The sequence below is a fragment of the Convolutriloba macropyga genome, chromosome 7 (genome assembly GCF_964194025.1).
Source record: "Convolutriloba macropyga chromosome 7, txConMacr16.3, whole genome shotgun sequence".
Lineage (NCBI taxonomy): Eukaryota > Metazoa > Xenacoelomorpha > Acoela > Convolutidae > Convolutriloba > Convolutriloba macropyga.
This window is the reverse complement of record NC_134474.1, coordinates 189,319-207,597: the sequence shown is the minus strand read 5'-3', so window position 1 is coordinate 207,597 and position 18,279 is coordinate 189,319. Positions and strand designations below refer to the sequence as shown.

Here is an 18,279-nt window from a genome sequence, read left to right as displayed (position 1 = left end):
GCTTATAATCAAATTTATTGTAGGAGGAAGACAGTACAGTTATCAAGTAGGATTTTATGGTCTTAAGCCCTTACCCAGTTTCTTTAGCAAATTAATGCGTTATGCATTTGGACCCCTTATAAAGCGTAAGCAAGCCATAACAAACAATGACGACACTCTCTTACAAGCTAAAGATAAACAAGAAATGTTCACAATAGTAAAAGAGTATCACTCTTTGCTTCGAAAGGCAAACCTTAAAGCAGCCCCCGATAAAACAATGTTTTTCTTACGAAAAATGAGATTTCTAGGACATGTTATATCTAAAGACGGACTATCGCCTATTGCTTCGCGCATAGATGATATTAGAAATCTAATAACGCCAGAATCGAAAAAAGAAGTTTAAAGAGTTTTAGGAATGATGGGTTTCTATCACACCTATATTTTAAACTTTCACATAGATGCAAAACCTCTATATGATTTAACTAAAGATACAACATTATTCATGTGGTTTCCAGAACACGAAAAGGTATTCATAGACATTAAACAAAGGTTCTGTCACGACATTTCTAACGCATTTCCTTCTAATTACTATCCCTTTCATATACATGCTGATTCATCCAAGTTAGGAACAGGTTGTGTTCTTTTACAAAATTTTCCTGATAGAAAACGTATGATTTCAGCAAACTCGAGAGTATTTGATAAAGCTGAACAAAAGATGTCCCCTCAACAATGAGAACTATGCGGAATAATATCTGCATTACAAACATATGAATGTTATGTTATTGGATCCCCTTTTCCAATTTATCTATATTGTGATCATTGACCAATTTTATTTCTTTGGTCACGACGAAGACAAGTGCCATATCGTTTCTTTAAGTACCAAGTTATAATAACTAAGTTCCAAAACTTACAAATTATATACACTGAAGGCAAAAACTTAGCATTCCCTGACATCCTTAGCAGAAACGTTTCTTTAGCAGATGCTAAACTTTATCAACTAGAACACAAAGTATTAACTAGAGATATAAAGTTTCATATTAACGGAAATGAAGTTAACTATTCTGTTTTGCATCAAGACGATAAGGACGCAACAGCTAACGACAGTAATCCAATTATTGCTCAGGTCAAAGGCGAAAGAAAGAAACTAATCAATATGAACGATGAAGATGACTTTAGTGTAGATGATGCACCAGACTACATAGATGAATATTGTAATGCTATACACAGTTTTTCTGATTGTTTTAGCTACAGCACAAAAATAAATCAAATAAAGAAATTAACTTCAGAACTAACTAGTGAGTATGACAATCACTACTATTCCGAGATAGAAGAAATAGCTGAAATAAGTGATGATCGAGAAGGTTATGATGATCAAGATTGGTTAGACCTAGTAGAAGGTAATATTGAAAACTCACTTATTGAACAATTAGAATCTGCTAAAGCCCACTATATTAGACGTACAAAATTTAAGAAATTTATTGAACCAGAAGCTTTTCAAAACATCTCAGAAAAGGATGTCCACACAGATACATTAGATTTAATAGCTATTGTTACAGATTTTGCAAAAAACGCTAATCTTGACACCGACAAAATTCTTGAAGAACAAGTAAACAACTCCGTGATAGATAAAGTTAGAGATTGGTTAAAAGTAGGCAAAGCTCCAGAAAAGGACTACATTATTAAACAATCTAAAGCATTACAAACTTATAGAAATAATTTCAACTAGTTGTTTCTAGAGAGTCAATATGATTTACTCTGTTATTCTGAGCCTTGTGAAGACGGCTCTTTTGATCTTAGGATATGTGCACCAATTTCACTATTTCAAAAATATTCGAGGTGACACATACGCATGAGCTAAGTGGTCACAGAGCAGAAAGCACATCATACAGTAGAGTTAAGCGATATTTCTATTGGCCCGGTATGTTTAAATGGATTGAAATGTTATTGTTAGATTGTTTAAGGTGCCAAACTAATAAGTCAGCACGCAAAGACTTGAACGAAGCGCCCTTAGAATCATGGGGACAATTAGAAGCTATACCCCTACATACACTTTATATTGACCATAAAGGTCGACTACGACCACTTAGTAAAGGAAATCGATTTTTGTCTTGTAATAGTAGATGCTTTCTCTAGATTTATACAAGTATACCCTAGCAAGAATGCTGAAGCTCTCGAAACAGCAAATCAACTAGAGAAATTTATAACTACATTTGGTATACCTCAACAAATAGTACATGATAACGGCAATGCCTATATTAGTAATGATTTCGTTCACTACACAAACGAAATGGGAATTACATTATGCCCCCGAACTGCATATTCACCGTGGACTAACGGCAAAATAGAAGTACAAAATAAACATTTAACTAATTACCTAAGACATTTTAATAGTAAAAGTGGATCTAACTGGTCCGAGTACACTAGTAAATTTGCATTTTCACACAATACCGCAGTTAACTACAGTACAGGATATACACCCTATGAAAAACTATTTGGGACAAAATCGCAAATAGCCTTATCACTAAAGCTAGGACTACTACGCGATAATCAAAAGAAATGCTCATCAGAGTATTGTAGTAATCTACCACCACACTCGCATAGTGAAGAAACTTGTTATAACAAAAAGATAGAGAAATTGTTACAAAACAGATTATCTAGTGAAATGTTAAAGCGAGAGAATACATTTAAAACTATATACTCGAATACCTACACTAAATTTAGACAAACAACGAATAAAGCACACAAGTATAGAAATAGATTTAAACTCGGAAAGCCAATACCTGAAGGTCGAAAAGTACTATTAGAAAATCACTCTACAGGACTACCAAAGTCTAAAAAGCTACAAGAGCTACGCTCAGGCCCTTACACAGTGCAACGAATGTTAACTTAAACTACATATGAAGTACAACATGATAAAACAAATGGAAGAAAACCGTGCATAGAAATCATATAGTACCTTATTACCCGAAAGAAGAAAAAATACAAGAGTTAGTTGACAACTATGTAGTCCAGACGACACTGATGATTATTATACTCAATATAATAAGCATAATATAGCCAGATCTAATGCTCATAGAGTCGCACAACATATTGCTATTTTTGCAGTGGCCCTTAGTAGAAACACAACATACTGTTAATCCTAGTACTACAATACAGCCAACATTTAACGTTGAGGCTACCCCAACAAAAGATCCAGGCTAAGAATTGCTACAAACACAATTAGATAATAAAAATACACATATTCAAGGCACAAGCTCTTCCAATTTTCTACCCCCACGCATTTCAACCCCCTACCCTATACAAAATATGTATTCACCTAATAGCCCACAACAAGAAAATTTTTCTAACCCAACTGATACCACTAGTAAATTTAAAGCTACACGCCAATTATTTCCCCAAGCATCGCATAATAGCCCCACATCATCACCTTATATTTCTAACCCTACAGCATCACCTAATATATCTAATTTACCAGACGCAAATGAAGTATTGAGCAGAACTCGGCGTAACAGAAAAGCACTTACATTCTTTGGGGAACCTATTCCTTCTGACTTGATACAGAAACTCAAAAAGAAATAGAGACACAAAATCTCTTTATAATAATATCTTTTATATTAAAAAGCGTAACCGCGAACAAAAAAACAATAAAAATAATAAAGTTAAAATATACAAAAATAGTAAAGAAGCAAACCAATAAACATGCGCAGAAGATAACAAAAAAATATAATTGAGCGATATTTAAAAATTTTTCTTTCTCTCCCCTTTTCAATTGCTTAGATGCTGTATGATTACACCTCTCACGGTTCTGGCAAATAAGCTCTCCGTGTAAAAGACCAGACACTCCTTGTAATTGAGCTGTATCATTTTGAAATACAGCTCCTGTAGAGTGGACCCTGTCTTCGGATCCCACCACGCATCCCTCAAGGTCCATAGTTGATTCTCCCATTTCTCGTGCTTGTCGCACCACTTTGTCATGTCTTCTTCCCCCCTCTTAGCATATAGTTTTTCACAAAACTAAAATAACAAATTTTTTTCTACAACAAAACTACTCAGTCATATTCTCCGGACCCTACTTTTACAGTTAAATTCTTGCAACCCCGATAAACACCTAAATTAACTGCCTGTTAGTTTGAGTAAAATTAACACTCACTTTTTTTCCGAAGAAGAATTCGATGACTTCTATAATGTGCTTAGAAACACACTGAGTATGCCTCATTTCCCATGGACTGAAGCTCCCACGTGCCCACAGTATTCCCCACACCTCGTCGTCAGATAACACGAGAAACATATATTTATAACTTTGAAAATGAAAAAAATAAATTCCACTGGCCCTAAACCAGAAGTATCTTCATAAATAAAATGAAGATACTGAGAGCGTCGAATGAGCTCTAGAGCTCCCGAAACAGGTTCCAACACCACTCCACTCGAACTACATTTCCATCTGGCATTATCCAGATCCTCGCTGTTTTCAGCATTATCTCTATGATAATTCTTAGTATCCCAATTCATAATTCTTGAGAACGAAGGAGTATAAAAAGAATATATAAACGGAAATTGAAAAAGAAATGCAAAGTTTAAGATAAATTAAAGATTGAAAATGGAATTAATGGTCAAGAATGAAATAAAGCTTAGAATTTACTATGTAAGAGAGATGAACTATAGTCAACAAGAGTTAAAGTCAAAAAGCAAATAGCCCACTCAACACAAATCTTACACAAAGTACGCGATTAATCACCATTGCAAGCTGTTACACACACATAACTTCTCTACATGTTCAAAGCTTATGCAAATTCAATATTTTCGCATACCTTTTATTACAAACTAACGCTGAAAACACATGTTACCCTGAGCAAAGCCAAGTAAAAACAAGACCCCATGAGCAAATACCATTATCTAAGTTAAATACCTTAAGTACAGAAATTTGCTCCTTGCAAACTAATTAACCACGCTAATTAGCATTTTAGTCAGCAAACGCACATTAAAAGCAGCCTACATTGTCAACAAATAGAGCTAACCTCACTAGCATAAGGAACCAAGGAATGTTTAAAATAAACATTGGAGCACTTATCAACAAACAGCTAACCGCAATTTTAAATTCTCTACGTAAGAATTATGTCACCTAAGTGCACACCTTACACAACTACCAGAAAGAAAACTGACTCGATGAATTTAATTGCTCAACAACTCAGACCACATATTTGCACAAACACATGCTTTTTCTAATAGTTCACAAAAGTGTACAACACACGGATTAGAAAAATCTCAGTTGAATTTCAAAAATTTCAATTTTTTCATACTATAACACATATTGTTTCTAGACAACTTGTGATTAACACCTGAAAACTTAAACATGAATTCACAAAGATATAGCCTACAACTTCTACGAAACGAAATTTGAAAATTCAACCCAGAAAGTACATATACAACGCACAAATTAGATATAACACCGTTAAATTCTAAAAAAGCTCAAATTTTTCATATTCTAACTCATACTGTTTTAGGGCAACTTGCGATAAGCACTTGAAAAGCTAAACCTGAATACAACACGATATAGTCTACAACTTCTTGGAAGCAAATTTTGAGAATTCGGCCTAGAAATACATTCTCTTCAGATAATAAAGATCGATCCTAGAGCACTGAAAGATGAGAAATAAGTTCTGAGGTTTTATGGGACGATTATTGTCATATGATTAGCTTATCCCTTTGCATCCCTCAAGGTCCATAGTTGATTCTCCCATTTCTCGTGCTTGTCGCACCACTTTGTCATGTCTTCTTCCCCCCTCTTAGCATATAGTTTTTCACAAAACTAAAATAACAAATTTTTTTCTACAACAAAACTACTCAGTCATATTCTCCGGACCCTACTTTTACAGTTAAATTCTTGCAACCCCGATAAACACCTAAATTAACTGCCTGTTAGTTTGAGTAAAATTAACACTCACTTTTTTTCCGAAGAAGAATTCGATGACTTCTATAATGTGCTTAGAAACACACTGAGTATGCCTCATTTCCCATGGACTGAAGCTCCCACGTGCCCACAGTATTCCCCACACCTCGTCGTCAGATAACACGAGAAACATATATTTATAACTTTGAAAATGAAAAAAATAAATTCCACTGGCCCTAAACCAGAAGTATCTTCATAAATAAAATGAAGATACTGAGAGCGTCGAATGAGCTCTAGAGCTCCCGAAACAGGTTCCAACACCACTCCACTCGAACTACATTTCCATCTGGCATTATCCAGATCCTCGCTGTTTTCAGCATTATCTCTATGATAATTCTTAGTATCCCAATTCATAATTCTTGAGAACGAAGGAGTATAAAAAGAATATATAAACGGAAATTGAAAAAGAAATGCAAAGTTTAAGATAAATTAAAGATTGAAAATGGAATTATTGGTCAAGAATGAAATAAAGCTTAGAATTTACTATGTAAGAGAGATGAACTATAGTCAACAAGAGTTAAAGTCAAAAAGCAAATAGCCCACTCAACACAAATCTTACACAAAGTACGCGATTAATCACCATTGCAAGCTGTTACACACACATAACTTCTCTACATGTTCAAAGCTTATGCAAATTCAATATTTTCGCATACCTTTTATTACAAACTAACGCTGAAAACACATGTTACCCTGAGCAAAGCCAAGTAAAAACAAGACCCCATGAGCAAATACCATTATCTAAGTTAAATACCTTAAGTACAGAAATTTGCTCCTTGCAAACTAATTAACCACGCTAATTAGCATTTTAGTCAGCAAACGCACATTAAAAGCAGCCTACATTGTCAACAAATAGAGCTAACCTCACTAGCATAAGGAACCAAGGAATGTTTAAAATAAACATTGGAGCACTTATCAACAAACAGCTAACCGCAATTTTAAATTCTCTACGTAAGAATTATGTCACCTAAGTGCACACCTTACACAACTACCAGAAAGAAAACTGACTCGATGAATTTAATTGCTCAACAACTCAGACCACATATTTGCACAAACACATGCTTTTTCTAATAGTTCACAAAAGTGTACAACACACGGATTAGAAAAATCTCAGTTGAATTTCAAAAATTTCAATTTTTTCATACTATAACACATATTGTTTCTAGACAACTTGTGATTAACACCTGAAAACTTAAACATGAATTCACAAAGATATAGCCTACAACTTCTACGAAACGAAATTTGAAAATTCAACCCAGAAAGTACATATACAACGCACAAATTAGATATAACACCGTTAAATTCTAAAAAAGCTCAAATTTTTCATATTCTAACTCATACTGTTTTAGGGCAACTTGCGATAAGCACTTGAAAAGCTAAACCTGAATACAACACGATATAGTCTACAACTTCTTGGAAGCAAATTTTGAGAATTCGGCCTAGAAATACATTCTCTTCAGATAATAAAGATCGATCCTAGAGCACTGAAAGATGAGAAATAAGTTCTGAGGTTTTATGGGACGATTATTGTCATATGATTAGCTTATCCCTTTGCTACATGCCACTAATCAAGGCTAGGTATTGACCAATTAGAATTGAGCACTCATTTTTTGGTAACTTAGCCCTGACAACCACTATTTAAGAACCTTACCCAAACTCAAAATCACTTTTCACAGTTACCTCTTGAAATCAATTACTTCTTTCGCTCTCGAACTCAGCTATAACTTAACTATCTCTCTCTCTCTCTCTCTCTCTCTCTCTCTCTCTCTCTCTCTCTCTCTCTCTCTCTCTCTATCTCTATCTATCTATCTATCTATCTATCTATCTATCTTTCTCACTCTTCCATCTTTCACATTTTCCCCTTCCAACTAATAAACTTAGAAAACTTAACAAAGTTTTCAAGCATTTCACTTTGTGACCAGCAAATACTTTTCACAACACATCTCCACAACACATATGCCAGGTATCTCAGTTCAATATTATTTCTCAATTCGATTCTCAGTCAGTAACTATAGAAGGAGTTCATAACCCTTCATATTGAACATAGTACAAGACTGACAATATAAGGAAGTTTCTAACAAACACTGCTCATGTTGAACACCTTCATCACCAGTTAACACTCTTAAAGCTAATCAATTCTAATTTATGACCGAAGTCTCATTCGACCGAAACGGTTTTCTTATTTCTTTTTCTATCAACCCTGATACACTTGTGAAAGTTTCTATTAAGACAAATCAAAAGTTGAAATTCAATAGTGAACTTAACACCTTAACTAGTTGTCAAATTTCTAACAAAGTAAAAACTGTAGTGTTCTTTGCTACTAATTCTAACGAAGACCCTATTGCTGTCTTCTGGGGAAAATATAACCCTCAACAAATTAACAGTTTATTAATCCAATTTCATTCTTCAAGTTTAGTTGACTTAGACATTTTAGATGTCCCCTGTTTACTTTTAGAACCTTCAACCGATCAATGAATATTCCGCTTAACTACTGTTGGATTATAGCTTCAAGAACAACCTGCTCAACTTCTTACAGTCCTTATAGCATACCGCATAAAATCTTAAAATATAACAATAAGTCAGCCACAACTGTTCGATCGTATATTTCATATAGGAAAACATTGTTATTTTCTTCGTTAAAGACCAATTTGTAAACTTAGAAAGAATTGTTTGTTGGACCCCTAACAAACCAGAACATAATGAACGCTTTCATTTCCACTTAAACAACAGAGAGGAAATAAACCTTGATATCATTGAAGCTCCCTTTACTGTATACCCTTAATATATGTTACCACTTTCCCTTGAAAAACAAGTTCTTACTGCTCTTGCATCCGACCCTCTATCGTATATTACAATATTCCTCCTAAAGAAAAATTTTGAAATTCGGAAATAAAAGTGTAACACTTCATAAGTGTTTTAATTCTAATCAACAGAGAATAGTTGCATTCTTTGTAACATCTGAAAATAACGCAAAATTTGTTATATTTTGGGTACCATATAACCCGCTCACGTTCACGAGCTAACATATCAGATTACTTTTACGGATATTTTTAACATGAATTTGTTAAACGCACCTTATACTCTCTTCGTTTATTAAATGGAAGGCGCAGAAATCAAAATGTCACCAGTAATAGACGAAGTAATAAAAGTAAGTTACAAAATGTTTCATTTCATATTACTTCGCTTAACTCTGCTCCCACCTGTTGCAACTGATATTGAATCTTAAATTGCTCAACGTATTGCAAAACTAGAATTACTCATTTCTTGCGTTATTACTCTTAACGTATTTCACTGACGCCAGACCAATTGAAAAGATGATTATTTATGAAATCACAGCTCCTAACATTCATGTTAATCACTTTGACAGCCCAAAAATGATCTCAAACCAGAAGTATTCTCTCAACAAAGTAGCACCCTGCGAAATTAGCCCTGACAAAATTAGCACAAACCAAGCACGAGTCACTCTCTACCAAAGAAATTATAAAGTTAAGCTAGAAGCAACTATGTGTAAAGCAACCCAACAGCAGTTACGTTGGTTTTGCGATTCTTTTGACTCTAGCGGCATAGATGCCAGACATAATACTACTACTACTTCAGTTGAGCTTGATGCTCAGAAATGCAAACTTGCAAAGGAAAGAAAAAAGATAAAGCTTTCCCCTTCTTCTAGTTCAGTAGAATTCCATTTTGACAAATCTTTGTTCTCAAACTTTAACTCAGGCGATGTTGGAACTGGAAACAATGAATGTAACACCCGAGGTTGGATTACACACTACACTTACGAAACATATATGCAAAATGTTAGCCTGAATGTAAACCTTAGAGATGGCACAATTAATAACTGGCAAAATATACCTCTACCTTGTCCCTTATCAGCCGGAGGCTGCGATTCTACATCTAATGATCCATTTGCATACACTTGGGATGAACCCAACAATTGTCTTTTCACTATGATTCACACTTTTGATGCTCAAATGATTAAAGCTAATGACAAATACTATATAGTAAAGGATCCTAAACTTACTTCAGCTCAGTCAGATTTCGACTTACAAAGTTTTATGATCCAAGTTTATAATAAACCACAGTTTTTATGTAGTCTTTATATTAGTCTTCGTGACGTTTTCGATATGAACACTGGAGAACCCATTCACAAACATAACTCTGATACCGGTGCTATCACGCTTAAAAATAAATATTATTCCAGTGACAACAAAACAGTTGATACAAAGCATTTTCAAATTTATGAAAATATTGATTTCTAAGCCCATCTTGGAACAAAAACTGACTATTTGCATTTTAATAATCTTCGGCAATTTCAAATTTTTACTCTGGAGCTATTAAGAAATGACTGTGAGTTAGAACGCTCAACTATTCTCAACACTTTAATGATTTCCCATGAAGATCCGCGTTTAGCTAGATATACCTTAACAAGAAACAGATCTATGTTTATCAAAACAATCGGCAATGTTAGCTGGCTATATAATTGTCCTGAATTTCTTTCACCCTTACAAATTCTTAGTTAGTGCTATAACCGAATACCAATTCTCTATGAAGATGAAATACATTTCCTTGATCTGATTTCTAGACAAACCTTCACTGAAGCCGAAGAACAATTAAGCTCTGATAAACATTCAAACTTATTTCAACTAGATGTTGATGATGACAATTCATGGGTTGAACTAACCCCAAAAATAACAAAAATAACAACAAGAGGACCTGCACTCTTTGAATCACACATAGTCATTCAGCAAATTGCAAACATAATTACTGCAAGCATTCAGGCTTCTATCTACACATATAAAGAAACGATGACATTCTGGAATTCAATAACTTTCAACTGCAATATGAAAAGAGTTCTCAAACACTTTACTAAGTCATTATTAGATAGCATATAATCATTTTCAGATATTTCAGGCATGAATTATTATAACTCTAGAACTATTTATCTAGATTCATTCATTTCACCCGACTTCTTTAAAAATCAATTTGTTGAAACCTTTGGCAAAATACAATATATAATTGAGCGATGCGGAATATTCTTTGCCGCTTTCTTATTCATTAAGCTACTCATCGACATATTCTTATGCTTAATTCGGGCAATGCAAATTAACAAAATTACAGATGCATCTATTCATTTTGGTAAAGCACTCTTTGCCGCTACATTTGATCTAATGTCAGTTCCAATTCTGACTTCTATCTATCAAGCAACTAATTCAGAGAATGATAACACTGATGAAATTAAAGAACGAACAATGCAAATTCCAAAATCTGATAATGCTATTGTTAGAGAACGAGTTATTCAAATTCCACCTTATACAGAGAATACAGGCTTACAAGCTATAAGATTTGAGAATAAAAATGTTTATCCAAACCTAAATAAAGAGAATAGTAGAGACGAGAATAGAAACGATCACAACTTTCCTACGTCTCCATTATAGGATTAATTCCTCTATCACTCTAATATCATCAAACTATATGATGATCATACAATACAGACTGACTTCATATTTACTACTGATTTACTTTAAAAAAGAATACAAAAAAATAACAAGAGAATACTTGCAAATTAACTTCAAATGAAATATACTCTTAGAATAGAGTAAGAGTAGAGAATACTTGATATTTCAGGAACTTTCTTCAATCCCTAACGAAGTGATATCAGTCTTTCAGAAGGAACCTTCGAGTGGTTGGCCCGAATACAATACACAATCAACTTTTAAACCTCAATCTGGAGTTAAACAACTTGACCGACTAGTACAACCCACAACTCACGTTACCCCATCTACAAATTTCTCTCAGCTATCAAGATTTCAGCAGTACAAACTCAAGTCGAGATCGCAAATCTGATGCATCAACTCCACATCCTCCGCTCATCACGTTGAGCACTCACGGAATGGAATAGATAAATTTGTGGTTGTTGATGTTCTGTACGTCCTTCATTACTTCTTCTTCTTTCTCCGGCGTAGAGAAAACTTATTCGTTTAATACATCCGTTTTAACGCTTAATTATTAGAGTCAATTTGATCAATTTTTCGATCAAGCTCGTGCTCGCAATTTATGGTGAACAAGGAGTCCATTCTTATCTTTAATTGCAGATTTGATTTGTTCTCGCTTCTCTAATAAAAACTATTCTTTTTTCTTTACCGATTTACCTTGCTTATAACATCATTCAATTGTTCCATCGAAATCCACAATTTATTTAATGTCTTACAATCTTTCAGTAGACGTTAAGTACTTCAGAACATATTGTGATCTCGCTGAATTTATTCAATCGCAAGTTATTAAAACTTCGAAAACGTTCTTAGTTGGAAATGAATTCTATACCCCATTGTCAGTTCATTGGACATTTGAGTTACAAGAGATTGTCTTATTTTTGCAAGACAACAATTCCAATGAAATTGTAGTTTATTTTCAAAAAAATCCAGAGTACGACTTATTTGAGATTCTAAAGCTTATTCATGCAGAAGAAATTCTTAACATCAATAATCTAAACTTTCGACCGCTCACTTATTTCAATTAATATGTTAGTCATCAATATTTTGGTGACCACGAATCTAGAACACTTTACATACATTGTTACAATTTATCGTTAACAGATTTTCTTGATCGCCATCCGCCATTTATAAATACTATTTGAACCTTTCCGTCAATTCCCTTCAAGGATTAAATTGGCTACATTCTCACCATTGACACAAAAGTTGAATTAATACAACATTCAAAATGAACCCATATTTTGAAGGAGGCGTTGATATCGAATGGTTTAGAGATTATTGTCAATTTTCTGAACATGTTGAATCTGCTTGGATAAACTTCTCTAAACAAATTATTTTTAACGATAAACTTTACAAAATCTCTGGCTTGTATTATTCCGAATATCAAGCCGAAGTTATCCTATTTCTTGAAGACTTAGAACAAAAGGATATTGTTATTTATTTTGAATTAGTGAAAAAAAGCAAAATTTGTGTCTTCATGAAGATAATTCAAAATGATCAACCAAGTTTAAACATTAATTCTTTAATTTTTAACTTCAAAGCTTACTTCGGTTAATTTATTATTCAACAAAACTCAAGTAAAGATGAATTAGGAAATTGAATTCTGTATTTGGGGAATTGAATTATTGCAGCAACACTAGCCCTTATGGTGTTGTGCGCAGTCATTTTAATCTCTTTATTCATTTACCTCGCTTGTCACTATAGACCCTAGACAATTAAATTAACCAGTATATTCTTCAACTCATTACCCAGCTTCAGATGTATTAACAGTATAACTTCTATAGAAAAACAACGAACGGTCTACCATAACGGCCACCCAAAAAAATAGGACATATTATTTTGTACAGCTTAGTATCTCAGGACATCGTCAACCCTTCTTCAAGAGAGAAACACAGAAACAAGAAGCTACGATGAAGTTTAGAACTTTAACCAAGTAATCAACCTCATAAACATTTATTGCTTATTTATTAAAATGTCAAGCTAAATAAATTATTCATTTATGTAAAATTTGATGTTTTGATTTTTTACCTATGGACCGGGATGGGATGTACTGAAGTGTGCTACACTCAGTAACACTATTTTTTAATATTAATGCTATTTTGAGAATTTACGTTATAGTGCGTGAAGCACAAACTTGATTTGGACAAAGTCCATTTTAACGTGTGAACAAATTACTAAGTAGTTTTAAATAAACTACTATTTTAAGATCACTAACTTAAACTTAGAATACCATGACGTGATATTGTCACGCCACACAGAGAACACCAACTTAACCTTGGTAACTCTGTCGACACTGTTATCTCTATCCAATAGGATACTAGAGAACCACGTGTCCGCAAGTATAAAAGGAGCTTGCACGCTCAACCACCAGCACAATTTGGTCCCCGATAAATTCTGAATCAGATCGGACTCCCGTATTGTTCCCTTGCTTAAATCTCAGTTTACTTGAGATAGATTTTAACTCAGAATATTTTGTGACAAGTTCTTAACTAAGAACTTCTAAGTCAGAAAGTATTAACTTTGCACAATTTTGAAAATCAGGTAAGTTCAGCTTAAACTTCTCCAAGTTATAAATTAACATCTCTTAAATTCTATCTAAGTTACAAGTTAACTTAGAATATTTCAACCTGTGCTAGCTAGTGCTGTCTCAATCTTAATAACTTGAACTATTCTATCCCTTAATGCTCGGTTCATATTTAATGATGTTTAACATAACTTATTAATTCATATTTGCATTTAACCTTCTTTAATACTTAACCTAATACCAAGAGTAGAACTAGGGGTTGAACTCTCAAGTTATACATGTGGTCCCGCGATTAACCCCGTCGTTTAAGTATCTAATGTACGGACCAGCAGTATAACCATAGTCTGGACAATGGTCTGGGTACGGTCTGACCAGAGGCCATTCGAGTCTGAAAAGTTTGATCAGAGCAAATTTTTTTTATTTCACGTGTATTGTGTTGTCTGTTTGTGTCAAAAATGTATATGACCTAAGGACCTAAAAAGAATTGCGGCTTAAGTTATTAGTTTGTGCTAAAGTTTCTCAAATCAACCAACTATGGACTGAGTGAAATTGATTCAGAAGAGCCGAATGTTTTTTCTTGGTATGCGTAATCTAATGGTGAACTTTTTTCTTTAGTAAAAAATTGTTTCGTTAAAGTTGTACACAATTTTCAGCATTTGCTCAAGAGAACTTTATTTTATCTATTTTCAGAATTCACACTTTCCATTGAAATTTTGTTTTTTTTAAATGTTTTTATCATTTTCTGCATAAAAATTAGCATAAATTTTCTGCTCTATAGCTATGTTCTACACTTTTGCTTATGATCTACAGTCCTGAAAAAATGAGAGTTTCTGTCGCAATTTAAAATTTCAAACGCAATTGAAAAAATGTTTGTGTGCGTTTCTATGAGATGCCAGACAGTATTTCATGCGATAATGAGAATCCGCCAGACATTTGAGAATCCGCCAGACTTTTATGCGTTCTTTTCCAGATTCTCGCATATACACCATACTTTTTTTGCATTCAAAAGATTTTCGCTCTTTCATGTCCAAACTTTTTTGCGTTCCCGTTCAGCCATTGACATATTCCTCCAATTTGTGTGATTTCGAGTCCAAATTTTCGAATGTCCCTTCCAGATTCATACATTGATCAATTCATCAGACTTTCGTGCTTTCGTGTGCCAATCTTCTTCAGTTTCTATTTAGACATTGATTTTATAATCGAAAATTCCTGTGCGCATAACTAGAATTTCGTTCGTTCGTGCTATGCCACTTCAATGATTTCAGTTTAGAAAAAGCACATGCTGCATTATTCTTTTTCTAATTTTGAGTTTCCCTATCACCTTAGATACAACTTATCCCATTAAATTATTGTGGAAATTTTTAAAAATGTCAAGTCCTTACTCGATTTTTTTCAGACTATCCCAGGATGAGATCCGCGACAGGAGACTGGTAGTGGCCAGTCGAATTTGTGTGGCGGTCGGGGAGTCCAGATCGGCGAGGCCAAAACGTTGGTATTGACCATACCGACCAGATGTTAGTCACTCTTGGCGAAACGAATTAGACTTCAGTCAGTGTTGCCAAGATGTTTCAGACTATTCAGACCATTCCCAGACTGAAAATAACTTAATCGAGACTTGTGACCAGAACTTGGGCCGACCATTATGGGCATTTACCAGACCAACCAGACCAAAATGATAATTTTGACAAGACCGACGGCGTAACCACTATTCATCCCAGACCATTAATTTGGTTCGCACCCCCCCCCCCCCGTCTGCTACTCATTTCGGTCTGACCAACACATGTATCAGGTTGCAGACTTCATCCATGAACCTAATTTTGATCATACAAAGCTCTCCTTTTGCGTTCGCCTTCAGTCTGGACAAACTTGATTGTACCTGGAACCTCAACCCGGGATGTGTGTGTACGAGTGTGAATGAGAGTTGGGGGGGGGGGGGGGGGGGCAAATTGTTGTCCTCTTAGCCCAGGGAACTAGACAGATGGAGTTGTTTTCCCAAAAACCTAGTTTGGCGAACACTTGGAGAATTTTTTTAACCGATCTCGACTGATTAAGGGAAATTGGTGTGAGGCCTGCAGTCGGATTTTACTGTATCTCATCGTTGCTGGATCATTTGGGCCATTGTTGAATTCAGTATATGCATCTTGAACATCAATGAACGTGAGACCATCTTCTACTTCGCTCATGACGCAGTAGGCTTCTGTTTCAATCCCCCTCACTTTGATTTTGTAGTAGCCATCCGAAGCTGAAAAAGTAAAAGTTTGTAGCTGGTGGAATTGAAAATGTTAAAATATTTGCTCAGCCACCCCCCCCCCCACCCCCTCCCTCATCTACAAAACCACAATTTTTTTGCATAGGCCAACAATCTAATCTTGCAGAAAATAGCTATCCCTTGTGACTACCAATGTGACTGCCTATAAAATGTCTGTAAAGATACGAAGATTCTTATCAAATATCTTCAAGACAAAATCAGTTTTTGAGTTCTTAACGAAAAAATTTTTAATCAAATCCTGCAAGAGAACAATTTGGTCCCACCGGACCTCACAACATTAAAACTTTCCTTTTAAAATTGTACTGTTTTAAATGTAGAACAATGTTAAAAATTGGGAGCAAAAAGAGGAGATTTACCTCAAAAGATTTTCTGGTGCCACCAACTGCTTAATGTTTGAAACATTTTCAGAATCGTATCAGAAACAAGAGAAGGTTTGATCACCGATGATATTCTAGGTCTTATCAGAGCCTTTATGGCTCTTAACTGTTACATCACAAACTCACGTTCATAGTGAAGTGCTTCTCAATTTTCCTATTGGCCGAGAAGGCAAGAGTTTTAACTCTTTTTTTATATCTGATAAATTTTTGAAACTCCAAAAACTAATAGAAATCTAAAATCAGATTGTCAATTATTCATCAAGCAGGCGCCTAATTTCTGCCTTCCCCTTTTCTAAAATCGCAGCAATTATGATTTTCTTGGGTGCTTTTTATGAGAATCTATTGACTTTTCCCCTGAAGCAATCTGCTTCATCTTTATTAACTTGGGGAAAAGATCTGCATTGCAACTGCCAAACCATAAGTAAATTAAATCAAAAGTAAGTGCGGTAATACGGGCCACCTACGCTCAACAACGCATATTTTCTATCCTGGATATAAGCGAGGAGATCCAGGCCTAAAGTTGTGTTAATTTAAATAAGTCGAATTAAGTTGTTTGAATACTTTTGTACTGGTATTCTTAACGAGCGTTAGTTTTTTTTAGCGCGCAGTGAAAGACTGGTCAATTACCGCCTAAATACGTTCACTCCAATGCGGGATTAATTATCCGTTCCTTTAACGGCTCTTGTAATACTACAATAATTAATCGAAATTTTTTAACCGTAAATTTCATTTCGTATCAAAAATATTTTGGAAGTTCAAAACAATAATTAAAGATCACTGTTCTATCTGCTTTTCATAGAAAAATTTTGAAAGATTGCCCAACCCACATGAACCTGAGTGAAAAAATTTTTATGTTAATCAACTTAGAAAAAAAATACATTTTTAATGTTTAACTTTTTACTGAAATCCATATACTCGTACAACGTTTTACAAACTTCTCATAATTTTGTCCAAACTAAAGGGTTTGGTGCAGAAAATTGAAATAAATTGGTAAGTAGTATTCATATCTGCCATGGTACTGGAGGGGGGGTCCGGACACCCCCCCCCCCCCCTACAAGAACTCTCACCACCGAAAAACTGATTTTCTCTTAGTGAAAGCAAGTTTTTTGGTTAAGTTTCGCCAGCCTGAGAGAAGTTCTTGAGTTAAGTTGACCGGCGAAACTAAACCAAAAAACTTGCTTTCACTAAGAGAAAATCAGCTTTTCGGTGGTGAGAGTTCTTGTAGGGGGGGTGTCCGGACCCCCCGCCCTCCAGTAACATGGCAGATATCCGCTGTTGAAATGTTCGCTGTATATAGAATTAGTTGTTACCTAGCTTTTGAACTCTCACTAAATCTTTTTGGTCAAAACATAAAAAACCTAATATAAGACACCAGAAGCCTAAAATTTTTCAAAAAATTTCAAAAATTTTTCGAAAATGTTTCAAAGTTTTTCAAAGTCCTAGAATGGTCTGAAATGGATTTTGCGCTATGAAAGAGCACTCAAAAGTGATTTTTTGTTGACTTCACTTTTTTCACCTAAGTAGTATAGGGGTCGAAACATATAAAAATTTCGAATTTTTTGAAAAAAAATTTCAAAATTTTTTGGAGTCCTAAAATGGTCTGAAATGGATTTTGCGCTATGAAAGAGCACTCAAAAGTAATTTTTTGTTGACTTCACTTTTTTCACCTAAGTAGTATAGGGTTCGAAACATACAAA

At 34.5% G+C, this 18,279-nt stretch overlaps 1 protein-coding gene across 1 annotated transcript in view; it reads right to left on the bottom strand.

Moving 5' to 3' along the window:
- The window catches only part of LOC142342024 (uncharacterized), a 67,254-nt gene that overhangs the window by 10,487 nt on the left and 38,488 nt on the right, over positions 1-18,279 (bottom strand). Inside the window, exon 3 of the mRNA XM_075393191.1 lies at positions 16,006-16,178. Within this exon, the coding sequence (XP_075249306.1) occupies positions 16,006-16,178 (173 nt within the window). The remainder of the gene's footprint in view (positions 1-16,005; positions 16,179-18,279) is intronic.